Here is a 14,681-nt window from a genome sequence, read left to right as displayed (position 1 = left end):
GCGTCCAGTTCTGCCCTCATCACTTCCCCCACTACAGAAAGGATGTGGACAAATCGGAGAGAGTTCAGCGGAGGGCAACAAAAATGATTAGGGGGCTGGGGGCACATGACTTATGAGGAGAAGCTAAGGGAACTGGGCTTATTTAGTCTGCAGAAGAGAACAGTGAGGGGGATTTGACAGTAGCCTTCAACTACCTGAAGGGGGGTTCCAAAGAGGATGGAGCTAGGCTGTTCTCAGTGGTGGCAGATGACAGAACAAGGAGCAATGGGCTCAAGTTGCAGTGGGGGAGGTCTAGGTTGGATATTAGGAAAAACTATTTCACTAGGAGGGTGGTGAAGCACTGGAATGGGTTACCTAGGGAGGTGGTGGAATCTCCATCCTTAGAGGTTTTTAAGGCCCAGCTTGACAAAGCCCTGGCTGGGATGATTTAGTTGGGTTTGGTCCTGCTTTGAGCAGGGGGTTGGACTAAATGACCTCCTGAGGTCTCTTCCAAACCTAATTTTCTATGATTCTATGAAAGTGGACCTTCCTGGAAATGAGAGGGAGAAACTGCAATGCTTACTCTGCTCCTGGTGGTCTCAACCCTCCTGAAAAGAGTGAGAAGCTGTGGTGGGCCTCAGAAGGCTCTTTGTGTCAACAGCATTTTATGCCTATTTAAACCTGAAAGTAGCTATGGCTTCTGGCGATTAGGGGCAACAGGAGCAGCTACAGCAGCAGTTCTGCCTGCTGTGCTTTCTGACCTTATGGTTCTCCACCCTTTCAGTGTGAAACATATGTATCGGCAAGTCACATGTGTGATGAATTGGTGAAATGTGGAAACCTGTATTTTGGTGTGCCACACTATAATTTACAGATTTTCATGTCTTTTAAGTACAAATAATGTTTTAAAAGCTGTTTTCTCATTACGAGCAGCTGTATGTGTAGTAAAGCCGAGAGGGTTTCAGTTTTCTTGTAAAATGGGTCCAAAAAAGTGTGACAATTTAGTGAGAAATATGAAAAGAGATTATTTTGGATCTCTTACTATTCTCTCAGTCTCAATCCATTTTTATCAAACCACCATGAACAACTGAAATATCAGCCTAAATTCACATCCTTAATTCCATTATTTTGCCACTTTTATAGGTGTTTTAGAAACCAAAGGTTTAAAATTCCTGCTAAACTGAAAACCTCTACCTCAACCTTAAATCTGAAGCTGTGACCAGCTCCAGCATAAGAAAGCAAATCTTCCAGGGAGAGACCCAAGGCACCAAACTCCAGTAGAGGGAAGGGACTAAGACATTGTCACTTGGGAGGGAAACTGGAACAGGATTTTATGAAACTCTTGGACAATCTCATTTCTGTAATCAGCCCTGTGCAGTGTTGTTTGGGAAGCAAGCAATACAAAGTTTACTATCCTAGGAACTGTAAGAGAGGCTATGCTCTGAGCTACTGCCCACCTGCTTGCGCACATACTCCACTAGCAGTTCCAGCTGCCTGGGGTCCTCACAGTGCTTGCTGAAAAGGTTTCTCCATAGGGCTGCTGCCAGTACGTGGTCATCAGACAAAATCCCCTAAAAGAAGGAGTGAGAGAAGGATTGGACACTGTACACAGAGAGAATGTAAACACCAAGCAGAAAACTTGGGTGAGATTTAACTACCTGTTGTCTGGCTGGATCGTCTCAGTTTATTACACGCCTCTTACAGCCCCATACTCTTGGAGTTGCAGTCTCTTTTTCAAATCTGTCTATATTCCAAGCATTGAGACCAACACAGCTGCAATATACACCACACATCTGCCTCTCCCTGAGGCGTGTGTAGCTGCTTAACACAACAGTCCAAAAGAAATGGCCGGATGAGTGGATTCTGGAGAAAACACAGAGCAAATTCTGTGTACGGGTTGGTAAACCAATTTTCTCTGTTTTGGGATCACTGTCGCAAAGCCTTACTCCTTATGAGACTAGAGAGCATTGCTGCACAGCATGGGGGGGACCGCGATGACGTTGGGCAAGGACAGGAGCTAAAGGGCATATGACATAACTGAGTCAGTTGCTGAGAAGGCCAATAAGGTGCTGCTCTTCACCTCAGCCTGTGATGCAAGAGCACAGGGTAATTCTATGACATTTAGGCCTATCTGGATTTTTTTAGTTAATTTTCACTGGCAGATGTCTTTGCTGGATTCAGATCTGTAGCGCTTCTTTGTCTGTGTTCTTCATAACCTCTGCGGTCTGTCTAGATCAGGGGTTCTCAAACTGGGGGTCGGGACCCCTCAGGGGGTCGCGAGGTTATTACATGGGAGGTCACGAGCTGTCAACCTCCACCCCAAACCCCGCTGTGCCTCCAGCATTTATAATGATGTTAAATATATTAAAAAGTGTTTTTAATTTATAAGGGGGGTCGCATTCAGAAGCTTGCTATGTGAAAGGGGTCACCAGTAAAAAAAAAGTTTGAGAGCCACTGGTCTAGATTATATGGTGACCACCCCTGGAACATCTGAATGCCTGTCCTCTGCAGGGTGCTGCTATCAGCCGTGCATTAGGTAAAAATTAGCTTAACATTAAAGATCCATATTTGCCTTTAATTTAACAAGACATTTGTGGGGGGTTTAAAATGTAAGGGTGGGTTTTAAAAAAGAGAGAGAGAGAGACACACACACACATGTACATCCCCTGGCTACACTTAAAAATCAATAAAAGGAAAGATCTTGATGCATTCTGCTGTCCAATACCTTGTGGAACTCACTGTTTATAAGGCAAACAGCTAAATAAAAAACTAAAGTAGATGATTATGAATGAGTACAGCACCTGCAGTGACATCAGCTCAGGCAAAAGAAATAACAGCTACACTTTGCCCTTAATGTAGTGCTTTCCATCGGAGAGTCACACAGCCCTTACACACATCAGTGCATTTTTACCCTTCTGGGTCAATAAATACCATATCCACTGTACAACTGGATCAGCTAAGGCACTGAGGGGGGAAGTGACTCGCCCAAGGTTAGCCAATAAGTCTGTGGCAGAGCCAAGAAGAGACTCTAGATGTCCTGCCACTCAGGCTATGGCTACACTAGAGAGCTTACAGAGGTGTAGCTGCACTGCTGCAAGTTCTCTGTGTAGCAGCTCTAAGCTGTCGACTTAATGAATCCACCCCCGACGAGCGGCGGGAGCTATGTCAGCGGGAGAAGCTCACCTGCTGACAGTGCTGCCCACACCAGTGCTTAGATCGGTGTAACTTATGTCGCTCGGGGGGTGGCTTATTCACATCCCTGAGCGACATAACTTATACTGACAATATGTGGTAGCGTAGACATAGCCTCAGTTGTATGCCTCAGCCAGCAGACCACGCTGTCCCTCCTAGAAGGGCTCTCATTAGTCAGGTTTCAAAGCACAAACTGATCACAACTGCTACAGTCCGGAAGAATTCTGTCCCCATTGCGCTATGATGTATATTTTGGGTGTTTTACTTCTTCCTGTGAAGCACCTAGCTTTCAGCACCACTGGAGAAAACAGTGCACTAGATGGCCTATTGCCGTCCGCCCTGGTCTGTAGGCAGGGTCGGCTGTATGCTCTTACCTCATCATATCCAAATATAGCTGCATAGAAATTTTCTGTCATGCTTCTCATGCTTTGTTTTAGAGTAAAAGAATCAATCTGAAAAATAAAACAACAATATATGATAATCTGTACAGGTCCTGAGAGATGGGAGCGGTGAGAGCAGTGCCGTCCGTGGGGATGGCGGGAGAGCAGCACGGTCCGTGGGGTTCCAGGCAGGTGAGAGCAATGTGGTTCATGGGGTGGGAGAAGATGAGAGCAGTGCGGTTTGTGAGGGGCGGGATTTGGGCGTGAACAGTGTGGTTCATGTAGGCTGCGGAGTGGAGAGGTATATGCATTATAAGCTGGCACAGACTTTGTAGAAATGAAAACTACCATTAGTATCTTCCCTGTGTGCTCAGAGGGTAGGAGAGTCCCCAGCCTGGGATGCTCTCTCATTAGTCTCACATTCCTCCCAATTCCTCCCTGGCCCCAAACTGCCTGTTACTGTTGCTTCCACAGATTAACAGATATTAAAGCCATTAGCAGCAGCTAGTCTGATCTGCATAAACCCAAGTCACAGAATTTCACCCAGTAATCTTATCAAAAATTAATATTGCTTTGTTTGACAAGTGCCATGCTGATTGGCATTAATCATGCTACCATAATTTCATTAATACTGGGTGCTTCCATGTCAGCCTATGTATTGCCCAAGATCAACGTCAGGCCACCCAGCCTACAGTTTCCTGGGTCATTGCGTTTACCCTTTTAAATTATTGCCTCAACATTATTTTTTCCCCCTATCCTCTTGGGTTTCCCTAGTATTCCAAGATTTGTTAAATATTAGCATCAATGGCTCAGAGAGCTACTTGGCCAATTTTTAAAAACTCTTGGATGCAAGTTACCGGGTCGTTCAATTTCTTTGATCCTCTTTTTTTGCTTTCTCTCTGCCTCACAGATGTGAGGACTGAATGAGGTGGCTCTGCTACTGTCTGAGACTGGGCAATCACAGTTGGGGATGTTGGGGATCAGTATAGTGTTTAAAAAAATGTGTTTACTATGGAAAGTGCATTACTGTTTTGGGGGTTGCAATACCATGTCAAATACAGACACTACACAGCAAAGGAAAATTATGAATACAGCTATAAGAAAATCTCAGAACTCTGATGATAGAACAGACTACTGGAGTTTCATCAAAGATGTCACCAAAGTCCCCATAATATCCCGATAGCCTTAGTGGTTGTGCCTATATAATAGTTGCTCTCTCAAAACTCTAATTATTTTATGTCATGCCATCAAATCTATTGTTTATATACTCTTCCATTAAATCACTATCCTTTTTCATAATTTGATTTTTATAAGAATACATGTAGTGCAACCACAAGGAAAATGTTCCTTTTATGTCAGTTACTCATATTTTTCCATTTATAGGAGCTATTAAAATTCATGCAGATATTTTATAGGCCATCAAGATTTGGTGACTGGCTATTACTGAATGTTTAATAAAAAACTAAACAGAAGAAATCAGAGGGCTAAATGATGACTGCAACTCCTGTAATGACTTAATTAAATTTTTATTGAGTACATAAACTATGATGTCACTTCTAGCCAACCACACTCATACTTTCTATGCATGCCAGAGACCGTGGTTTTTCTCAATAGAACATACTTCTAAATAAGCAGCACTTCTACACTCTAATAGGGGAGCAGGTCTCATGTAACACACTCAATAAATTATCCTTCCATTTTTAAACAAACAAATTCCATGAGTTATAATATATTTGCCATGCACTTTTTATGACATAATAAAAATGTTACCTTAAGGATTACTTAACACATACTACAAATGTTACAGCAGGCAATTGCAAAGGGGTAAAGAAAACAAACAGTCCCATTACAGGGACAAGTCCTGGACTAAACATCCCTAGGGAAGCAACTTACTATATTAAAAACGAAAAGCAGTGGCTTTAGGTTAGTAAGAAATGGATTAACGAAGGAGATAAAGTTAAACAAACATGGCAATAAGTACATCTTAGAGACAAACATTTTGAAATATGACTGAGGATGGGGGAATATCTTAGGCAATAAAATTACATTTAAAGGGATATACTATTCTTGAGGAATGTAGCCAACAATGCATAACTACAAAGAGCTCGAGAAACAGCTTCTCTTATAAAACAAGGGAACCAAGTAACTCAAAATCAATGCTCTTTGAAAACCATTCCCTTCTTGTTCCTATCTGCTTTCTCACCACGGGCAACCTTCACAGTCTGGCTTTTGACGATGATGACTGCAAGGACTCTTTTACACTCCATTCTCAAACAGCAAAGCTGCTAGAGAATTTCAAATGAGTTAAAATTGCTAAAAGCAACAAACACAGCTGAGTTCTCCTGGGATATGGCTCCTTCACACTCTGGAGTGCCCCATCTCAGAGCAGTTACCAGAATCAGGCCATCCATGCACCAGTGCCTGTATCCTCACAAATAAAAATCTGTGTTCAAAACAAATTAAGAAAGCTTGGGTGCCCCCCCACCTACACAGATGCTTAAAAGTAAGGCAATATCCAGCTAACGTATCTTCCTTTGACATGCTTTAACATCATATTCACGACTTGTGCTGAAAGACTGTTCCCTTTATTAACAACTCCCTTATATCTTCAGCATATACAGTAACACAATATACATACCACATTCCTCACCAACACACTAGAATGCAAAACCTTAACTCCAACTTCAGCAACATTAACATATATACTGTTAGACATCCAGGCATTGTTAGAGTGTTTGATGTATGGTCCCCTTCCAGTTTTCCCTAGGAAAATCATAGAATCATAGAAGTATGAAGTCAGAGTTAAGGTTTTGCATTCTAGTTTGATGGTTAGGAATGTGTGGACTGTATTGTGTTATTGTATGTGCTGAAGGTGCATTGAAATTGTTTGTAGAGGGGCACAATTTCAAAGTGAAACTGAACATAATGTGTGGAGGTTAAAGAGGTACATAAAGAGTTTTTTTAAACTGGACATGCCCTTGCTGTTATGGGTTTGTGTTAATGGGTATTGCCCTTAAGTGACATTATAGCAATAGACTAAAAGAGCTCACTCTATACAGCTTAACAAAGAGAAGGTTAAGGGGTGATTTCAATCTGTAAGTATCTGCATGGGAAACAAATATTTAATAATGGGCTCATCAATTGAGCAGAGATCCAATGGTTGGAAGTTGAAATTAGACAAATTCAGACTGGAAATAAGATGTAAATTTTTAACTGAGAGAGTGATTAACCATTGGAACAACTTACCAAGGGGTCGTGGTGGATTTAAAAATCAATATTGGATGTTTTTCTAAAAGATCTGCTCTAGGAATAATTTTGGGGGTGTTCTCTGGCCTGTGTTATGCAAGAGGCCAGACTAGATGATCACAATGGTTCCTTCTGGCCTTGGAATCTCTGAACAATAATCTGGGACTTTGCACCACTTAGATGAACGGGGGCTGTGAGCCTTCATGGAAGTGGAGACAACGTCTTAGCTAGTTCTTCGAAGTCTTTTCCCTTTCTGAATAGCAGCATTTCAATTTTGCCTAGGCCTTTGAGCCAGCTGATCCTCATCAAAGAGCTGATCTCTTGTAGACATAGTCTGCCATCTAAGTAGTGGTGGTAACTGCATACCGTTGGCAGCTTTGCTCTCTCCCAGTGGTCTCATGTAGCTATCAAAAAGACAAAAGGGATTGTATGGTTCTCTGTGGAACCCTGCAGGTTAGGGCCTTCGTTACTCATGGCCCACATACCAATCACAACTCTCTAAACTCTGCTGGGAAGGAATGACTGGAGTCACTGTAGTGCTGTATTACGTACTCCAGCTATGTCACGTAAGTGGGTTAGTAGAACCTTGCAGTTCACTGTTTCACAGGCTGCAGAGAGGTCCGGCAGTATGAGTGTGGAGAACTTACCTGTGTCTACTGCCATGAGGAGATCATCTTTCAGTATCACTAGAGTCATCTTTGTGCTAAGCTCTGGTCTGAACACTGATTGTGAGGCTTCCAGGATGCTGGTTGATCTCATTTTTTGGAGCTTAGCGGTTACTACTTTCTCAATTATCTTGCCCAGGACTGGGAGGTTGGAGACAGGACAGTAGTTGGAGTGTTGTCCAAAGGTTAGTTTCTTGACTACTGGAGAAACTATTGTTGTACCTTTCATGGAGTTTGGTACATGTCCTTCTCTGAAGGAGGCACTGATTATTTCCATTAATAGTGTACATAGTTGCTCTTCATTGGTTTTCACCAGCCAGGAGGGGCATGGATTCATAGATTGTGGCTCTAATATTTTTCAGGGTTTCCTGAGCTTTGGCATGTGTGATGGGGCCAAACTCATTCAGGGTTGGTAGAGTAGATAATACAATCGGGTCAGGGATGGAATTTTCTTTCCCACTTAGCTCCATACACATTCAGTTGATCTTATCAGTAAAATAGGCTGACAGCTCTTCACAGCAGTTGATGCTTGGGGCTGGCATCTGGGCTGTGCAGTCTGGGTGACTGAAATAGCTCTGCTGGCCGTGACTGTGCTGCATCAATTGCAGAGAAGCAGAAGGCTCATCTTGCTCCTTTATTGCAGAGGCAAAGTTCTGTAAGAGCTGTTTGTGGTGGATAGATTCAGAATCCTTTCTGTGCCACTGGCATTCTAACTTTCTGCCTCTGACTCATCTGCTGTTGCTCTTCTGTGACCCTTGGTCATATTCTCCACTGGTGAGGGGAGAATGGGTAGCATAGGACCAAGGCATTGATGGTAATGGACATCAGGTGACTGACTGTACTGTTATACGAATTCATCGGCACCTTCTATTTGGGTGGCTTGTTCTCCTACAGTGAGTTTTAAACCCAGAGGTACAGGAGTCTTGGGGAAGGACAAGCTTTGGTTGTTCACTACTGTGGTGGGAAGGAGGGAAGTCTGATCTCTGCCAGCTGGAGGTGGTGAGACCAGTAGTGTGATATGTTAGTAATGTCTCCAAAATCCACTCTTAGGCTGATGCCAGGATCCAGCATATGTCTTGCTATATGTGTGGGTCCAGAGACTGCCTGGGAGAACCCCATGATTTCTACATGGGATATGAAATTAAGTACTACCGTGTCCTTTGCATTGTCTGTGTGAAGGTTGAAGTCCCTGAGAGGAGAGAATCTGGGGGATTCCAGTACTATGCTGGGCAGCAGCTCTGTAAGTTCCTCCAGAAAGCTGACAGGGTTCCCAGCTGAGGGTCTTTACACCACTAAGAGTCCTAGGAACCTTTCTGTCCTTTGCCCCACAGATCATGTTTTGTTTCTGGGGGAGCATCTTCTGCATCTCAGACTGGAGGGGAACAAGATTACTACTCTGCCTCCTTTCTTTTTTTTCTGGTGCGTTCTGGAGTCTTTCTTGCTTTGTGATATGGAGTATCCTGTGGGGACTAACCATGTTAGGGTAGAATTGAGGGTGGCCTTGAACCATGTCTCAGTGATGTGAGCAAGATTTACTATACTGACATTTTGTATTCCACCACTATAAGATATAATAGTTATTCCAAATTGTCCAGTACCTCTTCCTCTACTGGAAACACTGTATAAACCTCACTGACACACTGGGGCTCTTTGTCCCCCTGAAACAGTTAGACCATGTACAGAGGTTTATGAGTCAACTCCTGTCCCTGAGCTAATGGCTCTAGTTCTTTAGCTCAAGCAGTAGAGGCCAATACTTTCAGAGCCAAATAGCCATTAGTTCAGATGCTGCAGCAGACCCATAAACCACTGTCTATGGTCTATCCCTTAGATGGTGGCAAAGATAATTCATTGTGTTAACATGGGTTACAACTGCATTTTCAGAAGTCTTCTAGCATCACAGCACAGTAAGCAGTAACAGTATGCCATCTAAAAAACTCTGTCATTGTGTTGACATCATTACTACGCCGTCATCACAGCTTATGCCATCAGTAACATTGTGTCAATATCCCAGTGATGCTGACATCCAAAAATAGTAACTTCTTAAACCTTAATAACTTTTAATAAAAACATGTTGCAACTTTTAACAAATATTCTTGCCAACTACTCATAGCAAAGAATAACACACATTTAATTTCCTACTTCAGACTAAGGCTTTTTTTTTTTTTAAAGGAGTCTGAAGAGAAATGAGAAACTGGAATAATTGTGGTCATGTGATGCTTTTTGAACTAGCTACAGCAAGTGTCAGACTGGGTTTCAAAATTCAAGCAGTTCATAAACAAAAATAAGCATTTGAAATTGACACTGTAATTCAAAACAGATTTTACAGAATTTGTTTTAACCTCTGTTAAAGTGAAAATCACTGAGCAACTTTAACGATGGTGGCTCAGTCACCCCACCACAATGGTACAGACAGATCATCCATTTGGGTTCCATATGCAAAACTGAAATATTTATTGAATACACCTGGCTTTTCTGCATCATTATTGACAATTTTACCACTCCCATATAATAATGGAGCTACACCATTACTATGATTCCTTCCGCTCCTCCACCCCCGATATGCATTAAAAAACCTTCTCGTCTTTAACTCTACATTGATATTTCATTGATACCTTTAACTTTTTGTCTACCATGCATTTCTTAATTTTAGAGCTATAGTAATTGCCATCTTCCTCCTCTTCCCCATTTGTTATATAATGATTTATTGTTCTTTAGTATAGCTTTCACATCTGCTTAAGCAGACTTATTTTATACACTGAAATAGCTTTTTTTTTTTTTTTTTTTTTTCTGGCTAAGGAATTGTGGCTTTTTGGGCATCGAGCAAAATTCTTAAACAAATCCCAATTTTTGTTCATGCTTTTCAGTTTTATTTTTTTCCCCCAAACACATTTTGCTCTAATTTTTTTGGCACAATTATAAGGGGACTGTATTCTGTTTGCACAAAATGAGTGTAACCAGGTCCTGATCACAAATATCTAGGCAACCACTAATATTTTGTTGAGTAATCAATTCATCTTTATCCATCATAATGAAATTTAATATTGAAACAAATCTAAACATTGCAGGGATATTGTAATTATCCCCAAACCAAACATTGCAAACCCAAGAAATGCTGAGTTAACGTTACACTTAAAATGAATACAAATATTTTAAGGTATGGAAATACACAATTAAGGTACAAAAACACACTTTACTCTGTCCCGTAGTGATGCCATAATGATTAAGGCATTTTAAATGTTTGTGGTCTCAGATTAGATTAAACTCAGTTTCAAAGACACAGGTGTTTCATATTTTTGCCCTTTATGCCACTAAGTAAATCTTTTCTTCCTTTGAACCTAGAAGGAAATACACAATAATTTCTTAGGCTGCATCTGTGGTGTATATAGTAGCCCGAGAGTACAAGATGAGCTAGCACTGGGCCTGCAGTGTCAACAATGTTTCTATGATACAGACCAGAATGGGTGACCCATTGGTAATATGATTGTGGAGGGACTATTCATTGATGTTGTTTTGATCCACATGAAGCTGAGGTCTTCTCTGTTTCAACTTTATCTCAATGTCCATGAGTTAGATGTTTGCTTAGTATGCTCAATTCTAACTAGTTGTCTGCTGATCTTTCCAGGTACTGACTGGTTTCTTCTTTACACACTTCTTCCTGTTCTGATTTGTACCGGGGACAGATATAGGCTAGTGGATGATCTGAAGTAACAGATCACACTGCTGACCTGAGCATCAAAACTGGACCAGGATAGACTTATCTGAGTGAAAGAAAATGCTGCCTTTGGCACAGTTTATAACCTACTCATGAGTTGCTAGAAAAAACGGCACCTTCCTCACTGTCAGGACTGATTCATCTTTGACGGCTCATACCAACCAATTGTCCAGATAAAGGTGGATGAAGAGATGCTCGCTTCAGGAAGCTGTAGCTAGAGCCACGGCATTGGTAAATGGCAGGACACCACAGTCATTCAAAAGGAAACAATCACCAGTTCTTACCCAGAATGTAGAATCAAAGAGATATCTGGTGGATGGGATAGATGAGGCGATACTGGTTAGGAACAGGAAGTCACCCAGACTGACTGTAAGGTCACCATCCAACAGTACAACTCCCAGAGAAGGGAGTTTACTTTATTTAAATCCAGAATGGGATAAAAACTGCCAAATGTCATGGAAATTAATGAGTAATCCATGTGCCTGCTTCATGATGGGGACCTCTACTGGTGCTTTGACCTTTATCAGATGACTCAGGCCTGGGCAAATTCTGTGCCATTAAGAACACCTAATTTTGAAAATCATCACTGCAGCCACCATGACCTATCTACCGTATCCATACTCGGCCCACTGGGCCTCCCAGCACACATCCTACCATGCCTGCCCTGTCCATGTGTGACCCATTGGGCCTCCCATCACATAGCCTACCATGAATTCTGTATTTGTGTCAGACTTGAGACTTCATCATCTGAATCATCACACTGATTTCAGCTTCTGTACACTGATAGTTTGCACTTTTCAGTTTCACTCATAGGCAGAGAAAAACCTGATTTCCCTAAGCACTCCTCCTCCCCAGAGTATCACACATATGCAAGCCACAGAACAGTTAACAGTTAAATATTTTCTTGCCAATATTTTAAGAGTGCAGAAGGTTCCAAATTGCTGGTAAAATAAACAATGCCAGACTGTGAAAACTCCTGGCTGCCATGTTCTCTGATGTTAACAAGAGTTTCTTTATTACAGTAACCTTTCTGAAGTGAATACAAATTATTTCTCTGCCCTCAAGTAAAAGGCAAGGGAGGAAAGTGAACCCTGAAGAAAGCTGCAAAGTAAGAGCTCCAGAATGCTGGGGATGACTTGTTCAAACAAGTTGTTTCAAAGACAGCATTTAACATAGTTGTAGAAAATATTTAAGTTTCCAATATAACTAACTCCTGTATTTCATTCAGACTTGGTACTGTTGTGAATAAGCAAACTCCAAAGGCTCCTAAATAAATGATCAGGGATATAAAGGGGTTAAAGTCACTTTACAAACAGTTTACTGAAAAGGACCAAAAAGACATCGATTAAACCTGGACAGGGACAACATTCTCTTCCTCTAGCCCAAGCATAGAAAGATGATCTAGTCCAGTGGTTTTCAAACTTTTTTTCTGGGGACCCAGTTGAAGAAAATTGTTGATCCCGCGACCCAATGGAGCTGGAGATGAGGGGTTTGGGGTGTGGGAGGGGCTCAGGGCTGGGACAGAGGGTTGGGGTGCGGGGGTGAAGTCTGTGGGGTGGGGCCGGGAATGAGGGGTCAGGGTGTGGGAGGGGGCTCAGGACTGGGACATGGGGTTGGGGTGCGGGAGGGGGCTCAGGACTGGGACATGGGGTTGGGGTGCGGGAGGGGTCAGAGCTCTGGGGTGGGGCCCGGGATGAGGGGTTTGGGGTGCATGAGGGGTTCTGGGTTTAGGGGGGGCTCAGGGCTGGGGCAGAGGGTTGGGGTGAGGGAGGGGGTCAGGGCTCTGGGCTGGGGATGAGGGGTTTGAGGTGCAGGAGGGGCTCTGGGTTTGGAGGGCTCAGGGCTGGGCAGGGGGTCAGCGTGAAGGAGAGGGTCAGGGCTGGGATGAGGGGTTTGGGATGCAGGAGGGGCTCCCGGTTTGGGGGGGCTCAGGGCTGGGGCAGGGAATTGGGGTTCAGGCATGAACTTACCTTCGGCGGCTCAGTGGCACAGCCAGAGTGCACCGCAGACCGCACTGCGCCCCGGAATCGGCCAGCAGCAGGTCTGGCTCCTAGGTGGAGGCCAATGAGAGTGCGGAGCCAGTGCTCGGGGAGGGGGCAGTGCACGGAGCCCCGTGGCCCCACTGCCTAGAAGCCGGACCGCTGCTGGCCATTTCTGGGGCACAGTGTGGTGTCGGAAAGGTAGGCACTAGCCTGCCTTAGCTGGGCAGCACCGCCAACGGGACTTTTAACTTCCCGGTTGGCGGTGCTGACCAAAGCAAGGCAACCCAGCGCCTTACATGCCGTGACCCAGTACTGGGTCGCGACCCACGGATTGAAAAACACTGGTCTAGTCTACTAGAAGACACAAAGGGACATATTTAGGACATCTTGAGTTACACACACCACTTTCTAGCTCCTTGACATGCAGATCTGGTCTTCAAGACCCACAGTCAAGACCCCTCTTGATTTTGGGGGCTCCATAAATGTCTAGACTAACGTAGGCTTTCATGTACCATGTATAAAAAGAGATCTGTTAGCCCTTTTTATTGTAACCAACAAGACATAAACCAATTGCCACTTATGGTGAGGTGGAGGTGCCATCCAGACTTCCAACAAAAGTAGGTTGTGAAAGCCTTATCTTCTAGTCACACATTAGCTAGCTGCATGCAGCTGAGATGGCTTCTTTAATTAGCAGCCACTGCAGCCTCTAGGCTGAATAGAATACACAGCATCATGGTACAGATCCTGTAAACTAAGTACAGGAATGCAAGGAACCTCTGTGTTCTAATCCCAGTTCTGACATGCTGTGGTTTCGGTCACCTCATTTCACTTTTCGTCATTTGTTTTTATATTTGTAAAATGGGAATAATGCTACTCAGGTACTTACAGGAGTGTAGTGACAATTAGCATTGCTGTCAGGGCCGGCTCCAGGGTTTTGGCCACCCCAAGCAGCCAAAACAAAACAAAACAAAACAAAAGCCGCGATCGCGATGGCAATTCGGCGGGAGGTCCTTCGCTCCCAGGCGGAGTGAGGGACCGTCCGCTGAATTGCCGCCGAATACCTGGACCTGCCGCCCCTCTCCGGAGCGGCCGCCCCAAGCACCTGCTTGACAAGCTGGTGCCTGGAGCCGGCCCTGATTGCTGTTTAGCAGCATTAATTAGTTAAGTGCTATTAGAAAGACAGAAAAGAGGAATGGAGGAAGACTGTAAATAAACTGTTGAATACAGCAGGAGTAAAAAGGATTGAGATGAAAATGTGGGGCACAAAGAAAGAGACAATATAACACTGGACAATAACTGATGGGTTAGGTAAGGTGTTTAATGCCTATTTTGCTTCAGCCTGCACTAAAAAGGTTAATGGTGACCAGATACTCAACACAATTAATATTAACAAAAAAGGGGAAGGAACGCAAACCAAAATAGGGAAAGAACAGGTTAAAGAATATTTTAGATAAGTTAGATGTAGTCATGTTGGTCGGGTCTGATGAAATTCATCCTAGAGTACTTAAGGAACTACCTGAAGCAA

The 14,681-nt window shown here is 43.4% G+C and overlaps 1 protein-coding gene across 1 annotated transcript in view; it reads right to left on the bottom strand.

Moving 5' to 3' along the window:
- LOC135886676 (ubiquinol-cytochrome-c reductase complex assembly factor 1) overlaps positions 1–14,681 on the bottom strand; it is an 87,547-nt gene that overhangs the window by 16,387 nt on the left and 56,479 nt on the right. Inside the window, 2 exon segments of the mRNA XM_065414460.1 lie at positions 1,437–1,550; positions 3,546–3,623. Of these exon segments, the coding sequence (XP_065270532.1) occupies positions 1,437–1,550; positions 3,546–3,623 (192 nt within the window).

Source organism: Emys orbicularis, chromosome 12 (assembly GCF_028017835.1).
Source record: "Emys orbicularis isolate rEmyOrb1 chromosome 12, rEmyOrb1.hap1, whole genome shotgun sequence".
Classification (NCBI taxonomy): Eukaryota; Metazoa; Chordata; order Testudines; family Emydidae; genus Emys; species Emys orbicularis.
This window is presented reverse-complemented; position numbering and strand designations above follow the sequence as displayed.